The sequence below is a fragment of the Zootoca vivipara genome, chromosome 3 (genome assembly GCF_963506605.1).
Source record: "Zootoca vivipara chromosome 3, rZooViv1.1, whole genome shotgun sequence".
In the NCBI taxonomy this organism is placed as follows: Eukaryota; Metazoa; Chordata; class Lepidosauria; order Squamata; family Lacertidae; genus Zootoca; species Zootoca vivipara.
This window is the reverse complement of record NC_083278.1, coordinates 2918399-2940799: the sequence shown is the minus strand read 5'-3', so window position 1 is coordinate 2940799 and position 22401 is coordinate 2918399. Positions and strand designations below refer to the sequence as shown.

The 22401-nt window shown below is 41.6% G+C and overlaps 1 protein-coding gene across 1 annotated transcript in view; it reads left to right on the top strand.

Annotated features, from left to right (window-relative positions):
- The window catches only part of PELI1 (pellino E3 ubiquitin protein ligase 1), a 54048-nt gene extending 40156 nt beyond the window's left edge, over window positions 1-13892 (top strand). Inside the window, exons 4-7 of the mRNA XM_035102541.2 lie at window positions 6298-6399; window positions 9647-9844; window positions 9963-10151; window positions 11520-13892. Of these exons, the coding sequence (XP_034958432.2) occupies window positions 6298-6399; window positions 9647-9844; window positions 9963-10151; window positions 11520-12086 (1056 nt within the window). The 3' untranslated portion in view covers window positions 12087-13892. The remainder of the gene's footprint in view (window positions 1-6297; window positions 6400-9646; window positions 9845-9962; window positions 10152-11519) is intronic.
- The last annotated feature ends 8509 nt before the right edge of the window (window positions 13893-22401 follow it).

Sequence of the window (22401 nt, the reverse complement as noted above, 5' to 3'; positions counted from 1 at the left end):
CTGTCATCTTCAGTTAACTTAGGGTTGTGCTCATTGCTGTTTTAAGAAAGTAACCAAGAAATGTGCTTAACATACTCAGAGTGGTGACTTTAAAGCACTGCATTGTTTGAACTGTGCACAGGCATGTCTATTTGTACCCTTTCTTTGAACGGTTAGTTTTAAAAGATTACAAGAAAACCGAAGTAAAGGTTAAGCCTGGTACAAAGCAGAGCACATGTGGACTTTCTCCCCCAATAGCCCTTGCCTTCATTCATTTATTTAAACTATTTATTTACCTGTTGGCTTTTTCACTAAAAAGAGAAAGTGCAAAGCAGCTCACTAAAACCCATGTGATAATATTAACAGGTAAATTGCATCCAAGTATTTTTAAAAATACAGTGCCAAAAAATAATCAGGAGACTGAAGGCTGCTGCCACAATGATCAGTATAACAGCAATTGGTAAAAATAATGATTTAACTGCCATTGAAGCAGATGAATTCTCTGAGGTTAGCAGAGTGTTTCCACCGCTTATAAAAGCAAACCTTCTGGTTGTTTTGCTTGGCTGTGCTGGAGCAGAATGCAACCATGCACAGCAATTTAACATAGCATGAGCCCAGCCCACTTCTCTGATACACAGTGCATGGGCGTAAATAGGGGGGCAGAGGGGGCAGCTGCCCCCCGAAGCAGTGGGGAAGCTGTGCAGCCTTCCCTTTCCCTCAGCTGCTGGCGTGTTTTATTCAGGGGCGGAGCAAGCATGGGGTGGCGGTAAGCCCTGGGCACCGCCCTGGGCACCGCCCTGAAGAGGGTGTCTGTCGGGGCTGCAGCCCCACCCCGCGCCTCTGCATCTCCAGCTACAAACTCCAGGTAAGAAGCTTGCTCAGCGCGGGCTTTATACCTGGAGTTTGAAACTGGGGTGGGGGGGCGCTGAGCGCTGCGGTCTCCTTCTGAGCTAAAAATCACACTCCCCTTTTAAACCATCCCTTTCCCCTTCCAGGACCCTTGTAGCAGCCTCAGCGGCGATCTCCCTCTCAGCTAAAATCACTCCCCCCCCCTGTTTAATATCCTTTTCCCCTTCCAGGACCCTTCAGCAACGATCTCCTTGAGCTGAAATCACTCTCCCCCTGTTTAACGGCACTTCCGGTTCGTCGCGGCGGTGAGAAGGACGCAGGGACTTCGCGTGCCGAGGTCCCTGGCTTCTCGGAGGGGGGGGAAGTCCGCAGAGCGAGCGGACTCCCCGTAAAAGCATCGGATAGAGAGTTCCGATGACTTAGGCGTCCAGCGGCTGCTCCGTTTGGCGGATCCCCCGCCGCCCGAGAGCTCAATAGAGCGATCGTGAGCCGGCGGGGTTGAACCGCGGGAGCTATTTTGGGCCACATCTTACCTCCGGGAGGCGAAGCTCCGAGTCCTGACCCGGCAAGCGGCGGATTCTTCCGATTTAAATTAAAGATTGCCAAAGAAGTAAGTGGAACTTTGATCTGGATTCTAAATTTGCTGATTGGAAAAATAGGAGAGACTTTAAAGTAACGGAAGTCGGTCTCTTCCTAATGGGAAACTGGGAGGCGATTTAAAAAAAAAAAACCTAAGCCGAACAACGAAAGAATTTGGAGTTGTGGACCCGAGAGGGAAAAAAAGACTTTTTTGGAACCATCTCAGCCCCCGAGTCCGGCACCCCTTGAGGCACAGCGGCATTAAGGGGAAGAGTATTTTGACAGCTGTCAAAAGCTGTCAAACTGTCAAAAGACCGGGTGGATTGATTGCATTGTTGAACAACTAAAAATTGTTTGAAAACGTGATAGAACTATTTAAATTGGAAGTAAGAACGGATTTGGGATTGAGTTATGAACTAAGGAAAAGAACAGCCAAAATGGAGTCGATCGTCTGAGAAAGGAATTTTCCAGTACCCATTGTTCCCTACCCCCTGTTTATCTGCGGTTACAAGAAGTATGAAAACAAAGCTTTCTCGAGCCTTCCAGGAGACTGTGTTGAACTATTTGCTGTCATGGGAAGACTTTTACAAGGAACGGCAACATCTCAACTTATCACCAGTCGAGACTGAAGTCCAAATCCAGGACTTAGAGGATAATTTAGATTTGGAGATTGCTGAATCTGAGACTGTGTGTGAGGAGAAACAATTGGATGAAAGGATTGAAGAGGACTTGGACTATGACAAATTTGTTTGGGATGAAGCAAAATATGATTTCCAAAAGGAAGAAAAACAAGCAGAAGAAGAAGATGAGAGGCAAAGGAACTTAAAGACTAATGGAATTAAAGATCCTGGAGGGGTTTAAAAGTGGAGTGGTGTTTTTGAGGGATGGGAAGGATAGGGACAGGGGGGGGGGGCAAAGGTCTGGAGATGGATTTGGGAAAGAATGGGTGTGAGGTAAAAACTTTAGTTAAAAGGTATTGTTTTGGTTTTTGAAAGACTGTTTTCGAAATCTTGGCATGATAATGGAAACGCTGAACCAATTGGGGGAAAAAGACTTAGGGAGAGGAGATGGAATGTAAAAAAGAAAGGGAAAAAAGTTATGTTTTCTTAAGGGAGCATAAGAATGGTTTGGGAAAGAATTTTTAAGTTATTGTAAATTTTTGTAAGTTAAGTGAGGTGTTTAGGCAAGAAAGCTGCCTACCCCCCTCTCCTTATTCTGAGGCACTCAGTGGCAGGGGGTGCCCAGATGGGTGAGGAGGAAATGGAACCTTGGAAGTGCTGTGCCCTGCGGGTTCCTCTTGTGGCAGGAGGGGACCTGTGGGAGGGCAGCATGAAAAAGGAGGAGGATTGAGTTAATATTATAAGATTAAGATTTGAAACTGAGTTGGAAAATTCGCCACAAGTAATCAGAATTTGTTAGGAAAACCATGAGGAAGACTATCGAGGGAGTCGCAATTAAAATGTTAAAATAACAAGAACTGGGAAGTTTCAACTTTTCCCAATTTTCTTTTTCTTTTTTTTTCTTTTTTGTTTGTGGTGTTGTGTGATTATGAAAGAGTTGGGGGATGCAAATCCCCATAACTCCTTCCTCCCTGTTCTCTCAGTGGCAGGGGGGGATAGGGGGGGAGGAGGGAGGGGGGAAGCTGAACTCAACTCACAATTGGACCCCTTTGATTCTTAAAGCACACGGGTTCCACTGGTGGCAGAAGTGGACCGGTGGGTGGAGGGAAAATGAAGGGACAGTGCTATATTGTATGTTTTGTTTGTGTCTGTCTTTTTTGAAAATCAATAAAAATCTTTTTTTTAAAAAAAGAAAGAAATCACTCTCCCCCTGTTTAACATCCTTTTCCCCTTCCGGGACCCTTTAGCAGCGATCCCCTGATGAGAGCCGAGGTAAAGGCTTTAAAATATTCCTTTTTGCAAGTCCCGTCCTGATAAGATCGCCCTGTCGGGATGGGCTGAAATTGCAATCTTATCTCGAGCTTGACTCACCCCCATCTCCTCTTGCATTAGGAAGCTTCATCTTGAGGGACTTTTGCAAATATTGGTGGTGGGTGTTTTTTTATTTTTAAAGGGGAGGGGGCTTGGGAGAGGGTCTTCCTTAGGAAATTTCTTGGAGGGGGGGAGTTGAGGGGCTCTGACCATGGTTAGGTTATAACTATCTGTTCCTGGGAGATTTGGTGCCTTAAAAATACCTGCCTCTGAGTGTCTGCAGAGTGGATTCTGGTACTCATCATTTATATCCTGATGAGCTGTTGTCCCCGGAGGAGGAATAACAGAAAAAGGAAGTGAGAAGATTATATCTTTTGAACTAGGTGGGTGTAGACTTGTGAGTTTCACAGCACTCTTCATCAAGGAAAATGCTTTCGCATGTGCATTGTTGAGGCATTGAGATTTGTATTTGTGGCCTTTGGAGGTGTGGACAGTTGAAGTGCATGCTGTGGATGTGATGCTCATTGAAGGAGGATCCTCTGCATTTGATAGTGTCCGATACAGAGAATTGTGTTGCTGGAAATCACTGGAAGTGAGGCCCCTGTGAAAATGTATCCACATGCAAGGTGCAGGAGTAAGCTCACTGCTGATAATGGGTTCCCAACCAGGTGAAGACTTATGTGAAAGTTGGAAGCTTGCATGGGCCATGCTTGGACCAATCATGGACGTTTTCCCTATTTTACATCTCCTACTTGGTCATTTCTTAGTAACTATTCCTGCATCTGGAAAAAAGGAAATAGTTTCTGTTTCGCTTGACTATTTTTTAAAAAAATAGTTTTTTTTAAGGTACATGTTACAAAATACCAACTCTCCCCCACTTTTGTTTTCTCTTTTTGCAGTTGTTTAATAAAACTGTATTTTTAAAAAGGTGCATTTTAATACTCTGCTGCTAGGTATTAATACTCTGCGTGGTCCATGGGGTCACGAAGAGTTGGACACGACTAAACTACTAAACAACATATAGAGATATAGAGGGCTAGAAGGGACCCCTCAAAGGTCATCTGGTCCAACCAGTCTCAAGGTGCTTAACATTTAAATTAATTGCAATGTCATTAAAAAGGCATTTCTAAGGCAGGCACACACATAGTCCTTAATCGGAAACTAATACTGAAAGTTGGGGTCCTGTCATTTAATCTTTGCTGGAGAAGAACACCCCCTTCACTTCTTAAGTTCCTCTGCTTTGGTTCCATTTGTTTGTTTTCTCTACCATACTGATAAATTTGCCCAAGTTCTGTATTTCCCCCAACATGCTAAGTTTCATCCTTTTCTTCTTGTATGACAAAAATGGTTCATTTTAAAACCTTTAAATAATATTTTTTTATTATTGTTGTTGTTATAGTAACATTTTCTCTCTGGTCTTCCTCTTTCATTGTCTGAAATTATCGCTTCCTACCAGAGTTCTTTTGCTTCCTTTATTTAAGAGGTCATTTCGTTTTATTGTTCTGTTGCATTTCATATCATAAGAACACAACAGAACCCTACTCAGAACAGAGCCCATTGGGTCTGAAAACCAAGCCTTACGTTGGGGGCATCATATGCCTGTTTAGCTGGGAGAAGAGTAGACTGTGCAGTAATATGATAGCCATCTTCAAATATCTGAAGGGCTGTCACATGGAGGATAGAGCAAGCTTGTTTTCTGCTGTTCCAGAACCAAAACCAATGGCTTCAAGTTAGAAGAAAGGCAGTGGATTCTCCTTCTTTAACAGGTTTTTACACAGAGGTTGGGTGGCCATCTGTCTTTAGCTGTGATTCCAACATTGCAGGGGGTCAGACTAGATGACGCTTTTGGGGACCCTCCCAACTATTATTTTAGTCCAGCATCCTGTTACCCATAGTGGGTCATGGTAGATGCTTCTAGAAAGCCGACAACAGAGCATTAAGCCCCTCCCCTTCCGCCCCTTGGCCCCGCCCCTGAACAACCATGGCTTTCACACACACACCCCACTAGTTTTGATCCTGGCTACGCCCCTGACACAGTGTAAGGAGAGGGGTGTATCATAGTCTTCCTGGATGGTAGCAGCAATGACAAAAAGTTTGGGTAGCGATGAAAGTACGGCTTGCATTAGAGGTGGGAAATTTGGGCTCCAGCTCTTGCTGGGCTACAACTCCTGTAGTTCCTGACCTTTGGCTGTGCTGGCTGGAGCTGATAGGAATGGGAATCCCACAACATCTGCGGGGCCTCTGGTTCTCCAGCCCTGGTTCAAATGAATCTTCCCATGGTTGCTCCAAAATATCAGCTGCCTTCATTACAGACAAAAGGAAGAAGAGGCATTGTCATGCTGAGACATATCATTGGCCAGGTGATATTGCAGAATCACTGCCCTGGCAGGCTGCATGTGTGTGAGTAAGCGAGACAAAATGCTGGTAATAAGCATGAAATTAAAAGAGAAGTATGCAGTTAGCATGTATTAAGAAAGTCGTGACATTACTAATTATTATTATAATGTCAGAGCTCTTGGCCAAATACTGAGAACTTGAGATATCAGAAGGTTTTAGCAGTAATAGTGGAAGTTATGGTTATGGTCATATTGGTTATGCTGAAATCATATACTGAAGTATTTCTCTCCTAACCTAGGTCATTCGAAAGTTGAGATAGAGTACTGCAGTTTCATTGTGACCTGTAAAACATTTATTTGAAATAGTGAGACTTGGAAATCATAACTGTGTGTGTGTTTTGAACCTTTCTTTGATTGCCCTATCAACAAAGTCCTCTCTGTAGTTCACATAGTATTAAAACAATAGACATTTAAAACATTAACAATTAATCATTCAAAATTCTGCTTAAAACCAGCTTTATTCTTGCAGGAGTGTGCTCTGTTAGGATGAAGAATTGCTCTTGCTAATCTATTTTATCTGTCTGGTTTATCATAATCAAAAATACACTTTTTCTTTTCCACAGGCAATAAGCAACAAGGACCAGCATAGTATATCCTACACCTTATCTCGAGTTCAAACTGTGGTGGTTGAATATACACATGACAGCAACACAGACATGTTTCAGGTATATAAAGTATGCTTGAGTTACAGATCACCCCGGGATTAACACTGCTGTCACCATCGGAACTTGTTCTCATGTTGAAAGAAGCAACTCTAGTTGCAGTAACATGAAAAAATAAGGTTTTTATTTTGCTTGCCCAGGCCATTAACGCTAATAGCACCAGCAACTCAACAACCCTGAGAAAAGTAAAACTAGAAAAGACCTTTGGGGGTTTATTGGCTAATGGAGATGGGAAGGAAGTCCCTATAAAAGAGACTCAGGGTTTTGTTCTCCTCTTTTCCACAGGCAGCCAGAGTAAACATTTTTTTAAGGGCCAAGTAATTTGATCTTTCTCTTCCTTTCTTGCGTATCACCCTCCACCACCACCCCCTACTATAAAGGAATTTCTAGTAGTAAAGAAATGTTTGTCTCAGCTGAAAACAATCACTACATGTTAATGAAAAGCTGTATTGCGGGTACAGTGAACTATTTCTAGAGAGAATGCTCTTCAAACTTGAGTTTTGTTCAAATTTCTGATCTGGGTTAAATTTAATGATTTTTGCTCAAAGCTCTATTAATATTCTATTACTATAGTGGCATCCAAAATATACTACTCTTCTGTCTTACCTTCCTAGGACTTTTACATTGCAGATTTTGTAAGTTATAATGTGGACCACAGGCACTTTTAAATTCAGATCCAAGAAAAATAGCTGCAGCAGGGAGAGGGCAAAAAGTACAGTGTCAGTTCAAACTGTCCTATTGTGGCATGAATCTTCATATCCAGTGTGCCTGCTTTCCCCAAGCTGGTGCCCTCCAGATGTTGTGTTGCCCCACTGGCCCCAGCCAGCATAGCCAATAACCTGGGATGATGAAAGCCGTAGTCCAAAACATCTGAAAGACACCAGGTTGAGGAAAGCTGAGCTGTGAGCTGTCGGGAAAAGGCCCTGGCCTGTCACAGGAGCACAAAATTAAGCAGCTGCTGTAAATGGATTCTCTTGAACACAGTGTTTCTGTTCATGGAATACACTGGCAAGCCACATACTGTACCTGATCCTGATGAGACTGTTTTTTTGTCAGGCAGGGAACACAAAAGAAACACCATAAACAATCTGAAGAATCAAAGTGGTAAAGCTTTTTCCCTGAAATTTACCAGTTCAGCCTGCATGTGGCAGTTGCATGCCTCAAATGATCCCCTACAAGAAAATCAGGTGGAAAATGAGCACACCAAGGAATTCTAGTCCAGCCTTCACCCCAACATAATCCATTTTTATCTGTAGGAACTTTAATCTTCCAACATATCATAGCCTGAAACAAAGCAACCTTGTAAAAAGCATTGCTGCTTGAAGCACTTCATCTCAGTGGCTTGCAGAAGGTCTCAAGTTTGTCTGAAACTGGAGAGTTGCTGCCACCCAATGTAGACAGTACTGAGCTAAGTGGACCAATGATTTTTCTCAGTCTAAGGCAGTTCTTTTGTCCCTATGTTGATACTTTTGATAGTATCAATTGGCCCAGGAACACAGTCCAGGTGAGTGGCCAAAGGTTATCACAGTAGCAGGAGAGGTCAGCTGCAGTTGCTGTTTGACATGATGGGCTGAGGGTGTGTTGGGATTCTAGACAGGACAGAGTGAAACACTCCTGAGGGCGTTCTTATTCTCTGGGTGACTGCCCATATTATCCAGGCATTTTCTCATTTGTTCTCAGTCTGTTCTGTCTCAGTCTGTCTGAGTATATAGGAGTCTGAGTCTGAGAGAGAGTTAGTTTTGGTTCTGTAAGAGAGATAAGAGCTAGCTTCAGTTGGTTTTTCTGTTGCTTTATGCTTCTAAATAAAGACTTATTAGAATAGAAGCATTGGTGTCAGTTGTTATTTGAGACACCACAACTGAGACACAGACAATTGCCATCGTCCTTGCTGTGCTGGAACTCTGCTACGTTTGAAGAGAATTGAAGTGTGCCTGAGCGCATTTGGAAGAGTGCTGGGCAGCCATAAACATCAGACAAGGTTGTAAATCGAGCTGATTATCCTGCCGGCGTGGGTCAAAAGGTTTTTATGACCCACAACCTTAAAATACCACAACAGGGTGTAAAAACACTTTGCCTGTGTTCCTTCGGGTGTGGACCGATGTGTAGAACCCTTGGCTCTTGATCACTTCAAAACAGGGCAAATAAAAGTGCCATCTTTGGTGCTTTGGAAATGGGGGTGGGTTTGACAGAAATGAGGCTGTCACTTTGACCGAGGGCGATAAAAAACAACGTTTAAGATGTGCTGGTTCCAATAGCTGCTTAAACAATTTATTTTTATTTATTTATTAAACCTGTTCATTCCCCAAGGCAACCTAAAGTGACTTACAAACAAGCAAACCAACAAACAAAACAATAAAGCCCACATAGATACATTAAAACCCATTTGGACCCATTTCAGTAACTACTCAACAGCTATGCTGTGTGAGAGTCTGCTGTGCTACATCCTTTTAATACCCCCCCCCTTTTTAAGGGGCATTAATGTTTTGGTTTCGCAGAAGCTCTTGATAAAACCTGAAAAGTGTTGCTTGCTTTACCTAATAGGGGATTCTTGGGTTGCAGCCAAGAGCCGCCAGCAACCCATTGTTTTCAGCCATTAAAAAAGGTGTGAGGCTATCTGTGTTTATGTTGGAACTGAGTAGCTTATCTGTGTTCTGACCATATGCGTGTGGAAAGAACATTAATAATTTCAGGCTAACATTTTCCCAACAATGTGGTGGGGATGTGTCCAGGGTCTCAGAGTGAACAATACATGTGCTCTCTGATTCATCACAGCAAGGGCATTAATTGAAGAACTGCTGCTGGAATGTAACTTTGGATTCACAACCCAGTGCAAAAAAACCACACATTGAACTTGACAATACATACTACTGTTCTATAACTTTGATGCAAGATATCAGCGTCTTAGGTCTGTGCTTCTGCTGTAGAGTATTGTGCTGAAGTAGAACTCTCTTCAGGGGGCATCTCCCCTCCCCTACATTTTTTGGCAGTAGTTCTCAGCCATATTAGAATGCCTGCATTGGGAATTTCTGCATGCTTTCTTCAATGAATAGATGGATAGTATTGTTTCCCATTGCTCCAAAGATCTCGAGGGGCTGTTCTTTGAGTCTGGCTTACAGTACTAAAGCATTAAAAGTCAAATGATTAAGATAGGGTAGCATGCTTGAGGCTTAGGGCAGGGGTGAAATATTAATTGTTGACTTTCGCTAGAGTACTTTGTATCTAAATCTATTCTCCATTTTGTTTTTGTCAGATTGGACGATCAACAGAGAGCCCCATAGACTTCGTAGTGACAGATACTGTTCCTGGAAGCCAGAGCAATTCAGAGACTCAGTCTGTTCAGAGCACTATCTCAAGGTTTGCTTGCAGAATCATATGTGAACGAAATCCTCCTTTCACAGCAAGAATATATGCTGCTGGCTTTGACTCCTCCAAAAACATCTTTCTAGGGGTAAGGGGGCTGCTGCCTTCTGCTGCTCAGTGCAGGTTTAAACATATTAGCTTGCTTTTCAACTGATCTGCAAAGAACCAATGGATAAAAGCTGTTTTGTTGATGTTTCCCCCTATAGGAGAAAGCTGCCAAGTGGAAGACTTTGGATGGGCAAATGGATGGATTAACCACAAATGGGGTTCTTGTTATGCATCCTCGCAATGGATTCACCGAAGACTCCAAGCCAGGAGTATGGAGGGAGATATCTGTATGTGGGAATGTGTTCAGTCTCCGTGAAACAAGATCTGCTCAGCAGAGGGGGAAAATGGTAAGTCTGAGAAAATAGCAAGTTTGCCAGACAGCTGTAAACAGTGTGTGTGAAGATGTCATGCTACATTTTGAGTCCATTGCCCTATTTCCAAGAGGATCTAATCCACTACTAGATATTTGCAGAATGAGGATCTATGTTAGTATGAGCACCTTGCATTTAGTCCCAAGAGCTGTTAAGTTAATATTGATGCTTTTCTGTGTGAAACGAAAGGTGAGGTACAAAAGATATTCTTTGCAAACACTCCTGCAACTACTGTCTTGTTTTCCAAGTGTCGGCCTCCTCCCATCCTTCCTGCCATCTTTCAAATTTAGAATATAGTTCCTTTTTCAGTATCTGCTACCTGGAACTTTATACAATCCTATATAATGCAAGCAGAAACCTAGATTGGTACCTATTATCTTACATAAGAAATATATTGCCAATGGTCATGCATTTTAAATTTCCAGTAATGCCACAGAAAAATGCTTCATGCCATGCTGGAAGCACTGTGGGAAATTATAAATTGTGACTAGACTCTGTTGCCTGAAACATTGTAGAATTCCAGGCCGGGGTGGGGTGGGGTGTAAAGCTTGGGGCATTTTTGGTGAGGCCAGAGATTCCCCCAGTGGAAATGTTGACAGAACGGAGCATGCTGGCCAGTTTTAGCCATCAAGATACAGTTTTAAAATCCATAAAATCAAGAAAATCCATAAAATCAGTTTTCAAAAAGTTTTAAAACAAAACAGTTGTGGGCTATTCTGCAATGGGTTTTTTTTTAAAAAAAGCTATTGAAACCAAGACTTTCTTTCGTTATGAAGTTGCTTCAAGTAGCCAGTTATAGAACAAACTCCATTTTCCTAACCCCAGTCTTTTATTTCTGTGCTTAGTTAAAGCCAGTGTTTATACTGTGTGTTTCAAGAGTTTCAAAAGTTTTAAAGCTCTTCTTGTGCATCATTTTGGCAAAAGGAACTTTAATCTAGAATAGGGGCCAGCCATGTGACTTTTTATTTCAGGCTCAGATACTAAACAATTGTTAATAGTTGGTAATTTGAGTTGGCCATCATTGGCAAAGTGATGGTTATAAAGCCCATTCAGAGGAACAGTGTTGCTAGTATCAGATGTGGCTACAGTGTTCTGGTCTCCTTACCATTTTTATTTTTTAAATCAAGCATAGGCAAACACTGCCCTCCAGATGTTTTGGGACTACAACTCCCATCATCCCTGACCACTGGTCCTGTTAGCTAGGGATGATGGGAGTGGTAGTCCCAAAACATCTGGAGGGCCGAGTTTGCCTATGCCTGTTTTAAATGAAGTGCCTCAGCCTTAAATATTAAGTAAGTCATTAAGTATTAAGTCATCGTTTGTGAAATTTGTATTTGTTTCCAGGTTGAAAACGAAACAAACCAACTTCAGGATGGTTCGTTGATTGACCTCTGTGGAGCAACATTACTGTGGCGCACTGCAGAAGGCCTTTCGCGCACTCCCACCGTGAAGCACTTGGAAGCTCTAAGACAGGAAATAAATGCTGCTAGACCTCAGTGCCCTGTGGGCTTTAACACACTAGCCTTTCCTAGTATGAAGAGGAAAGATGTTGTAGATGAAAAGCAACCCTGGGTTTACCTGAACTGTGGCCACGTCCATGGCTACCACAACTGGGGTAACAAAGAAGAGAGAGATGGGAAGGACCGGGAATGCCCCATGTGCCGATCTGTTGGCCCTTATGTGCCGCTCTGGCTTGGATGTGAAGCTGGATTTTATGTGGATGCTGGCCCTCCAACTCACGCATTCAGCCCATGTGGACATGTGTGCTCAGAAAAGACAACTGCCTATTGGTCCCAAATACCTCTTCCTCATGGTACCCACACTTTTCATGCAGCCTGTCCATTCTGCGCACATCAGCTTTCTGGTGAACAAGGCTACATCAGACTTATTTTCCAAGGACCGATTGACTAACTCGTGTTATCTGAGAGCTGCATTTAAATAACATAAGCTAAAAGATTCTAATTTCAAATGAACTGCTGTCTTAAATTCAACTCTATTTCGTTCTCTGGGCTTTTACAGTTTACTTTGAGATGAAGAATACTTATTATTTAAGTGGTGAATTCCTCTAGATAATGGATGAAGCTGGTTATGTAGAAAAGATTGGTGGTGGATAGCTGGAGCAGACTGAAGATAGTTCCTAGCCCATCATTTTTGAGATGGAAAAGATAATGTTCTTTGCCTTCAATGTAAATGATTTGAATAACATGCCTTTAATATCTAAAATTTGTCTTTTTAAAAAGTATATAATTGAGGGGGTGAAAGTGATCAGTTCAAAAGGATATGAGTTTACAGCTTGGATACAAACATGTAAGATAGAGCAACATGTATAGTAACTCCTTTTTCTTTTTATCTTACTATGAAACATTATCCTAGGTGACTTGGATAGAGTAGCATGGTAGTTGTGTGTTGCATCCATTGACTGGATGTGTAGATTAGTTCTGGATCAGGAAAGGGTAGGAGATGGGAATATGATAGATGAGCTTGCTTTATTTTGTAAAAGACTAAATCAATATTGAGTTGGTAGAAAAGCAGCAGGTTTTAAAACATAACTAAAGCAAATTAAATTGATGTGCTTTTTGAAGTGCTTAACTACATGTTGGGTTACTTGATAAAAACCCTTGTTTTTTCTTTCTCTTTCTCTGTCTGGTAGAACTGTAACAAAATGAACTGGTCACATAACATTTACCTGATACTTGGAATATGCAATTTGCCCTCAATGAAGTTCTTTTCTCCCTCCATGTTATATATTATGTATTTGGTTTGTTTTTTTCTTGCCTTGTTTTTTGCATTTGCAGCACTGAAGGGTTTATGCTTATTTAAATAAAAAAGAAAACACCAAGGTATACAAGGAGTTCCGTTTTCTTCCTCCATTGGGAGAAACAAAAGAGAGCCAGGAAGTGCGTTAGACAGGTTCTGTACATTAGATTAGGAACTGATACTGGAGCACATTAGGATACCATGGAGATGTACGGTATTTGTGTACATGTTCATACATACTGTACCATTGCAAAAGGCCATAGTCAATTCATTTTCCCTCCCTAAAATGGAAATTAATTGAGGTGATGTATTCCGGCATTTTATGGGAAGAAAAATATAACCCAGGATGATTATTCCCATGTTGCAATATGAATACATCTCTGCACATATATGCATGCATGTATTTAAATATTTATAAACCATACATTCACAAAAATATAGCAAGGTAGTATACATCATACACAATTACAATATCAGCAAATACTGGTTGGTAAAACAAATTCGCATAGCGAAGGCCTATCTGAATAACACATAAGATTTCTGCATTGCAATATATTTGTATTCAAAGTATTTAAGATGTGGCTAGAACCCGTGTGAGTAGCTTTGCCAGAAGGTTCACAAGAGTCACCAGCCTTCCAAAAAACAAACAGATAGGACTTGCCCTGAAGGGAAGCTTTTAGGCTTGTATCCAGTGCAGCACTAAGCAAGCAAGCTTCCCTTCAGGGAGGAAAGTCCCCCTAAGCAAGAGCCAACCCTTTCACTAACAGGGCACTTACCGTACTTAGAGTTGCAGTGAATACAAGTCAAAAGCCACTTCTGTTTTTTCAAACATTTCTGTGACTTCAGAAAATGAGTTAAAAACAGCTGCATTGGAATTACATTCAAATCAAAGCAAAAGGAATAGAAATAAATGTGGGAAATCGTTTTCCCACCATGGGTTAACTTTCAAGGGACACAAAGGGACACACAGAAAAATCATGGCTACAGTTGCATAGAAAGAATCCTTTTAACCTTGACTCCCCTTCATAGATCCTACCTATCCAATAAGCAGCCTTGCACAATCTTCTATCTAATGCAAAAGGCAGTTTCCCAGTTGTGATGACTTAATAATCCTGGCTGAATGCAGCTGCCATATATATTTGCCACAAGTGGCTCTGGATGATATAGCAATTCAGGGGTTGAGCTATTTATGAAATGAATATTTCTTGCACCACAAATTGGGAAATCATAAATCCTGCTTCTCCTTTGTTAGTTAATGCAATTTGCCATCAAAACAATGATGCGTGCATATTGAAATGTTTTTAGAAGAAAAACAGCCTTTAAAAAGAGGTGTTAACTTACTTTGTGAAAAGCAGGCAAAATCCTCTTCACAGAAGTCTACACAACCAAGCAGAGCCATGTTCCACACTGGTACATCTTTATTTGTGATTAAACATGATCTAAATCAGTGTTTCATAAACTTGGATCTCCAGCTGTTTTTGGACTACAACTCCCATTATCCCTAGTTAGTAGGACCAGTGGTCAGAGATTATGGGGAAAGCAGCTGGAAACCCAAGTTTAGGAAACACTAATTTAGAGACGGGGGTCGGTTGAAAGTCTAAGCGTTTGTAAAGGGCTCATATGGAAAGGGCTAATAAAAAAAATGAGCAGAAGGTACATGATCCATTCATGCTATTAAAGCTAAGCAAAAACATGCATGAAAAGGCCAATTTGAAAATTCAAATAGTAGTGTATTCAGCTAATGAGAAAAAACCAGACTTGAGTAGGTTTTCAAGTGCATCCTTCATCAGTGTATATACCATTTACTGTATACACAAAACACACAAAGACACAAAACAATAATTAATATCAGTTCAATATACCATTTATAAATAATTTTAAACCATAAGACTATGCTGATGTAAATAATTCCATGAATACAGTAAAATTTATATCAAAATACTCCAAAAGCTACTACTGTACAGTGGAACCTCGGTTTATGAACACCTCGGTTTATGAATTTTCGGTTTATGAACGCCGCGGACCCATCTGGAACGGATTAATCCACTTTCCATTACTTTCAATGGGAAAGTTCGCTTCAGTTTATGAACGCTTCAGTTTATGAACAGACTTCCGGAACCAATTGTGTTCATAAACCGAGGTACCACTGTATAGCCATAATTTAATTACTTGAAATAATAAAGCACATAAATAATTGTTGCTGATCAATCTTATAATCATACAAATCTCACTGAAAAATTTAGTTCCCGGTGCCCTGATTTTAATGCCAAATCCTTCTGTATCTCAGTTATGCTAGCACACAAAGTTAACTGGTTGCTCCTGAGACATACCTTAAAGGTATACTATTGCCATTCATACTGAGAATGTTGTCAAATACTGCATCACCGAGATGTTACTATGCAAATACCCATGGCTAGGGTTTCTCTTAAACAGGATATTAGCAATGCAAATTATGATGAAGGAAAAATATGTATAAATATAGGAGAATTCCCTGGTTGCCAAGACCCAAGTTTGGGGCAGGTGCTATTTAGCGAGAGAAACCCAGCAGAGATTTAAATTCACAAAATATGCAGCAAAGTAAACCATGAAAATATAGGCTGCTAGATCTTTAAAATAAGTCCTTCAAAATTTTCCTACTTCCCCTAGCATAGAAAGAGTTCACACATTTGGCAAGTTTGCTATGGTTTACTTAACAACCTCTCCAAAGGTCAGGTCCACATGCCTTTCCATATAGTATTCAGAAAAAGCTGCATAGGCTTGGTTACAGTGATGAAACTTCCTAAATTCTTGGTAGGGGAACACGAGAATGGCTTGTAAGAGCCATGCAGTCTGAGCTGCAGCAACCAGGTCAAAACCTCTCAGTACACTGACTGAGATGCACCAATAGGCTTGATTACCTTCATCCCAAGGTGAGGGGGAGAGACCTAGGCTAGGTATGGCAGGACAGCTTACTCTGTGGTTTTAACCCCTTCAACTTAAGCTTGTGGGTTATACTAGACTAGTTATCCCACAGTTTTGACATCTGAGGGTATTCTCACTGTACTGGAACTCTGGTTCATCAATGAAATTGATTGGCAGCTTGATTTAGGACAAGCAAAGAACTAATTGTCTATAGCAGACAAAAGCACAAAAGCTCTGTCCTCTTGTATCTGGCCACCCAAACTATTAAACCTCAGTCACAGAAACCTAGACTGGGGTAACAAGTCATCAACAGTTCTACACCAACATGGGCTACAGTCGAACCTAATTTGTAGGCTACGTATGAACAAAAAAGTGTGGAATATTCGAACAATGTTTCAAATTTAATTTTCCACTCACAGGAGCCTGGTGCACAGGCTTAACAGTCTGCTTAGCTGTTTTCAGCAGACGTTGAGGGGAAAACTAGCCAGAGAATAAAAATTAGGCACAAATCCCAACTTTCCAGCTGAAGAAGCCAATAAACAGAAAAATAGGTAGAATACCAGCATGGATTTGTGGGTGAGGGAGTATACACAGAGGTCCCGCCTAGAGGTAATTTTTCATGATTATTTGCATCTTTAGATAATTGGTTGCTACAAGAAAATATTATTATGCCGAATCACAGACTTTTATAGACTCTTCTATTGCTGAATCAAGTATTGCCCTGTCCACCCATCTCACTTCTCACTCATCATTGAATGTTGCTGAGCTTGGGTAAGTTTGGGGTAAAAAGCTGCTTGTCACAGTTTGTAAGCATCTCTCCACCTTTTGACAATATGGCCTTATTGGTTGCATGCACCGGAGTCCTGACTGCAAAGCAGATCCTTCTGTAGCCAGTGTTTCTGTAGAAAACAAGCAACTCTCTTGCAGAAAAGAGGATTCTACATTCTTTTTCACATTATTGTACGGTGTTGGGCTGCCATCTGCTGCAATAATGGAAAGTTACGGCCGACAACTGCTTTTGTCCTACTACGGTTTCTTCATACAGTAGTGCACTATAAACAAGGAGCGCTTAAGGGATGAATATGCTTTATTAGCTAGGGAAATGGAGAGGGGGGGAACCTGAAGGAATATATACATTCCCCACACAAAGATGTTTTATAGCACTGTAAAGAGGCAGATAGTGAAAATGCAAGTAAAGCCAGTGCTCAAATCTGTTCTCAGTTTCAGGTTTCAGTCCTGGCATTAGAGGACTTGAAGTAGGAATAATCTTTGAGCATGTCCAGTGTGCATTGTTTTCAGGAACAGTAAATGAACAAAGCACTGCTCCATGAAAAACAGTCCAGATTGCACCCTCCACCTCTAGCTCTCGGAGGAATCCACCTGTAGATCAGCTAGACCACCACAGAAGATGTAAATAAATCAGTTAAGTTACCTGCACCTAGGCTGAGTCTAAATTCAGCTGTCAGATTTCAGACAACATACCCTGATTAAAAATAAATCATGCTTTTATTGTTACACAACAAGAAGAAAGCAACTAACAGAGGATAAGGCACACTACGTATTTAAAAACCGCAAAAAAGTCCAAAAATCACAGAGAGTTATAAAAAGAAAATTTGATGAGCATCCCCTCAATTCCTTCATCTAAGCCATTTATAAAGATGTTGAACAACAACGGGCCCAGCATGGGCTTAGCCAAGCGGGAGCAAAGAGGGGCAGTTACCCCCATCAAGAAAAATCTTTTTGGAGCCTTGTGTACTAGTCAATTGCTGCTGCAGCAAGAACTCTAGATGCTAATGGAATCTAAAAGCCATGCTTTAGAGTGCTTCATATCAGGTCCTTAAGACAACAAACATGTATTTTGTTCCATTGCGATCTCCCAAGAGAAACCTAGCCCAGCATTGTGTGACTTAAGGATATTCTGAGGGAGATATAAAAAATCAATGTGAAACTGCAGAAATTTAAATAATAGTAATCTGATGTTTCAATTAAAGTTTTCCTTTTTTCCTTTTTGTAAATATGCCCTACCAATTTGTTTTCAAGCAAGGGGAAAAGTGCTAAGTAATAGAATCATATAATTCTAGAGTTGGAAGGACCCCAAGGGTCATCTAATCCAACCCCTTGCAATGCCAAAATCTCAACTACAACATCCATGACCGATAGCCATTCAACCTCTGCTTAAAAACCTCCAAAGAAGGAGAGTCCACAACCTCCTAAGGCAGAGTGTTCCACTGCCAAACAGCTATTCTTCGTAATGTTTAATCAGAATCTTCGTTCTGGACCATTGGTTTGAGTCCTACCAGCCAGAGCAGAAGAAAACAAGCATGCTCCCTCCTCCATGGGACGGCCCTTAAGATATTTGAAGATGGCTATCATATCTCCTCTCGGTCTCTTTTCCAGGCTAAACATACCTAGCTCCTTCAACTGTTCCTCATAAGGCTTGATTTCCAGACCCTTGATCATCTTGGTCCTCCTTCCGCTGCACACATTCCAGCTTGTCAACACCCTTCTTAAATGGAGTGCCCAGAATTGGACACAGTATACCAGGTGTGGTCTCACCAAGGCAGAACAGAGTGGTACTATGACTTCCCTTGATAGTATACTATCGTGTACTATGACATTATACTTCTCTTGATGCAGCCTAGAATCACATTCGCTTTTTTTGCTGCTGCATCATACTGTTGACTCATGTTAAGCTTGTGGCCCACCAAGACATGTTCTGCAAGTAAGCCAATGTCCCCCATCCTATAGTTGTGATTCAACTGCCAAACTGGTTCTTCCTGCCTAAGTAGAGAACCTTACATTTGTCTTTATTGAAATTAATTTTGTTAGCTTGGACCTAGTTCTCCAATCTGTTAAGGTCATTTTGAATTCTGAATCTGTTCTCTGCGACATTAGCTACAATTCATAGTTTGGTGTCATCTCAAATTTGAATAGCAACCCCTCAATTTCTTAATCCAAGTCATTTATAAAGACGTTGAAGAACAATGCGTCCAGGACAGAACCTTGAGGCACCCCACTGATCCCTCATTTTCAAGGAATGGTTTTTTAGTACTCTTTGGGTTTGGTCAAAGTCAGATTAATGTAATATAATATAATAATATTTTATACCTTGCTCATCTGGCTGGGCTTCCCCAGCCACTCTGGGTAGCTCCCAACCGAATATTAAAAACACAATAAAACATCAAACATTAAAAACTTCCCTAAACAGGGCAGCCTTCAATTGTATTCTAAAAGTGAGATAGTTGTTAATTTACTTGACATCTGATGGGAGGGTGTTCCACAGGGCGGGCGCCACTACCAAGAAGGCCCTTTGCCTGGTTCCCTCTAACCACACTTCTCGCAGTCAGGGAACTGCCAAAAGGCCCCTGGAGCTGGACCTCAATGTCCAGGCTGAACGATTGGGGGGGGGGATGCTCCTTCAGGTATACACTCCCAGTCACCAGTCTAGTTTCCGCATTCTGGATTAGTTGTAGTTTACGGGTCACCTTCAAAGGTAGCTCGACGTAGAGCGCATTGCAGTAGTCCCAGCGGGAAATAACTAGAGCATGCACCACTCTGGTGAGACAGTCTGCGGACAGGTAGGGCCTCAGCCTGCGTACCAGATGGAGCTGGTAGACCACTGCCCTTACACAGAATTGACCTGCGCCTCCATGGACAGCTGTGAGTCAAAAATGACTCCCAGGCTGCACACCTCGTCCTTCAGGGGCACAGTTACCCCATTTAGGACCAGGGAGTCATCCACACCTGCCCTCGCCCTGTCCCCCCAAAACTACTTCTAGATTGTCAGGATTCAACCTCAATCTGTTAGCCACCATCCATCTTCCAACCGCCTCCAGAAACTCACACAGGACATTCACCACCTTCACTGGTTCTCATTTAAAAGAGAGGTAGAGCTGGGTATCATCTGCATACTGATGAACACCCAGCCCAACCCCCTGATGATCTCTCCCAGCAGCTTCATATAGATGTTAACAAGCATGGGGGAGAGGACAGAACTCTGAGGCACCCCACAAGTGAGAGCCCAGGTGTCTAAACGCTCATTCCCCAACACCACTTTCTGGACACGGCCCAGGAGGAAGGAGCGGAACCACTGTATAACAGTGCCTCCAGCTCCTAGCTCCTCTAGACGATCCAGAAGGTTGATGGTCTCAAAGGTCACTGAGAGATCCAGCGGAACTAGGAAGCAGCTTTCACCTTTGTCCCTACCTACCAAGGCAGTTTCAGTACCATGATAAGGCCTGAATCCGAATCGGAAGGGATGCAAATGCTCCGCATCCTCCAGGCGTGCCTGGAGATGTTCAGCAACCACCCACTCAATCACCTTGCCCAAGCATGGAAGATTTGAGACTGGGCGATAGTTGACCATATTGGCTGTGTCCAAAGATGCTTTTTTAAGAAGCAGTTTAATAACCACCTCTTTCAGCAGCTCTGGGAAGGCTCCCTCACAGAAGATTTGAGACTGGGCGATAGTTGGCCATATTGGCTTGGATTTTCCTTTGATAGGACTTAAACGGACTAATTGTCTTAAGAACTTATTAGTGCATACTGACGTCAACAGACCATCTTGCACCCGTATCCCTGGAGGTCCTGTGGGACATTTTAGATGTGGCAGGTGTCCCGCTTGCCCTCTGGCCTTGGAAACCAAGTTGATTTATAACAAAGAGACCAAATTCAAGTTTGTTATCAACCATTTCAGTACATGCCAAACAAAGGAGGTGGTGTATTTAATTAGATGCCCATGTAATTTATTTTATATAGGGTCAACAATATAATATTTTATATAGGGTCTGTGGGAACACGAATTAGTGAACACCGATCCCGCATTAGGAATGCGGTTCGGGAAGCACCCCTGGTTGAGCATTTTTTAGCTAACAATCATTCAGACTCGGACTTGCTTTACACTGTACTGTGGATTAACAGGAAGAAGGTGAACGCTAAACGTGATTATGTAAAATTATTACGACAAAAAGAATCACAATTTATTTTTATGTTCAAAACGCTTCATCCAGAAGGATTGAACTCTGAGTTAGATTTGAATGGTTTCATCTAATTATTTTACTTTCAGGATCTTGAGATTGCATGTAACTTTAAAAATTCCAATAGCCTTGATTAGTACTAGGGTATTACCTGTGGTGGAACTGTATATTAAGCTTTTCATTTTCTGCTTCAGGCAACAAGGGTTACATATGTGTATGACCCCTGTTCCGCAGATTGTATACAAACACCAAGGTATGTTTTATTTTTGTATTCGTCTGTATTTTTTCAATATTAAGATACTGTGGACTGTATAGACTCATCGTGTTCATGCCGGCCATTGGCCTTAATATAATATATGACATAATTAATGGTATATATTTATTTGATTTATTTTTTGTAGTTAAAAAACTGAAGAAGACCAAACGAAACAGTGTGATTACCTTGGATCACTGTCTCGCATGTCGTTATAGTTTATAAAGATAAAAACAGATACATTTCACCCATTGGAATTGGTCGACGGGTTGCCTCTTTTTTTGGTATTTTGACTCAAGTCTGCAACACAGGGGTTGTTTCGAAAGTTAGAAGACCAGCAGAATGAAGTAAACCTCATAACAGGAATAATTTCTTTTTATTGGAACAACAATAATAAGTTAATAGAAAGGTAATTATAACCAATTGGAATAAATGGAATTTACAAATATTGTATAATTTAAAACAATAACTGAAAGAGTTGGCATAAAGAAGACAGGAGAAGAACGAATGGAAGTCAACTCTGAAGAGCAAAGGAGAAATGTAAAATGTATTTAAAATATATTTTAAAAGCTTCTCTATTTCCCTTTTGTCCTTTAAACTTATGTTTCTATGTTCTCCCATTGATATCCTAGGTTTTTATAACCCTGCACAACAAATAAAGAAGAAAAGAGGTCTAGGAAGAGCCAACACTTCTTAACTCCTTACAATCTCCCTCTGTTGTTTCCTAAGTAAATTCTTTTGTGACCACTAGGTGGCGCTAGTCTTCTTCTAAAGGCTCAGTCGACGTCTCTTTGTCTTACTCCATTGGAATGGATCTCCTTTTCCCTCTTTAGTCACTTTCAGTTGTTTTCAGACATTTTTGTCCGCGGGCATAACTTGAATTCGCCTTGCAGGTTTTCTGGTGCGGGCACAGCAAGCAGTGGCAGGCTATGGTTGCCAATGAAAGGACCGTGACTGAAAGGGGGAGAGAGAGAGAGAGAGAGAGAGAGAACATATTATCTTCTGGAATTGCTAGCCAGGAGTTAGAACAACCCAACCTGCTAATACAATGAGTAGACTCACCAGAAAGGGACAGCTGTGGCTTTTACATTTGTCTTGTGTCCTCTGGAATTACTAGAGGCTACAAGAGTTGCTAACAACAAGAGCTCTAGAACATGGGTAGGCAAACTAAGGTCCCGGGGCCAGATCTGGCCCAATCGTCTTCTAAAACAGACCCGCGGACGGTCCAGGAACCAGCATGTTTATACATGAGCAGAATGTGCCCTTTTATTTAAAATGCATCTCTGGGTTATTTGTGGGACATAGGAATTCGTTCATTCTCCCCCCTCAAAATATAGTC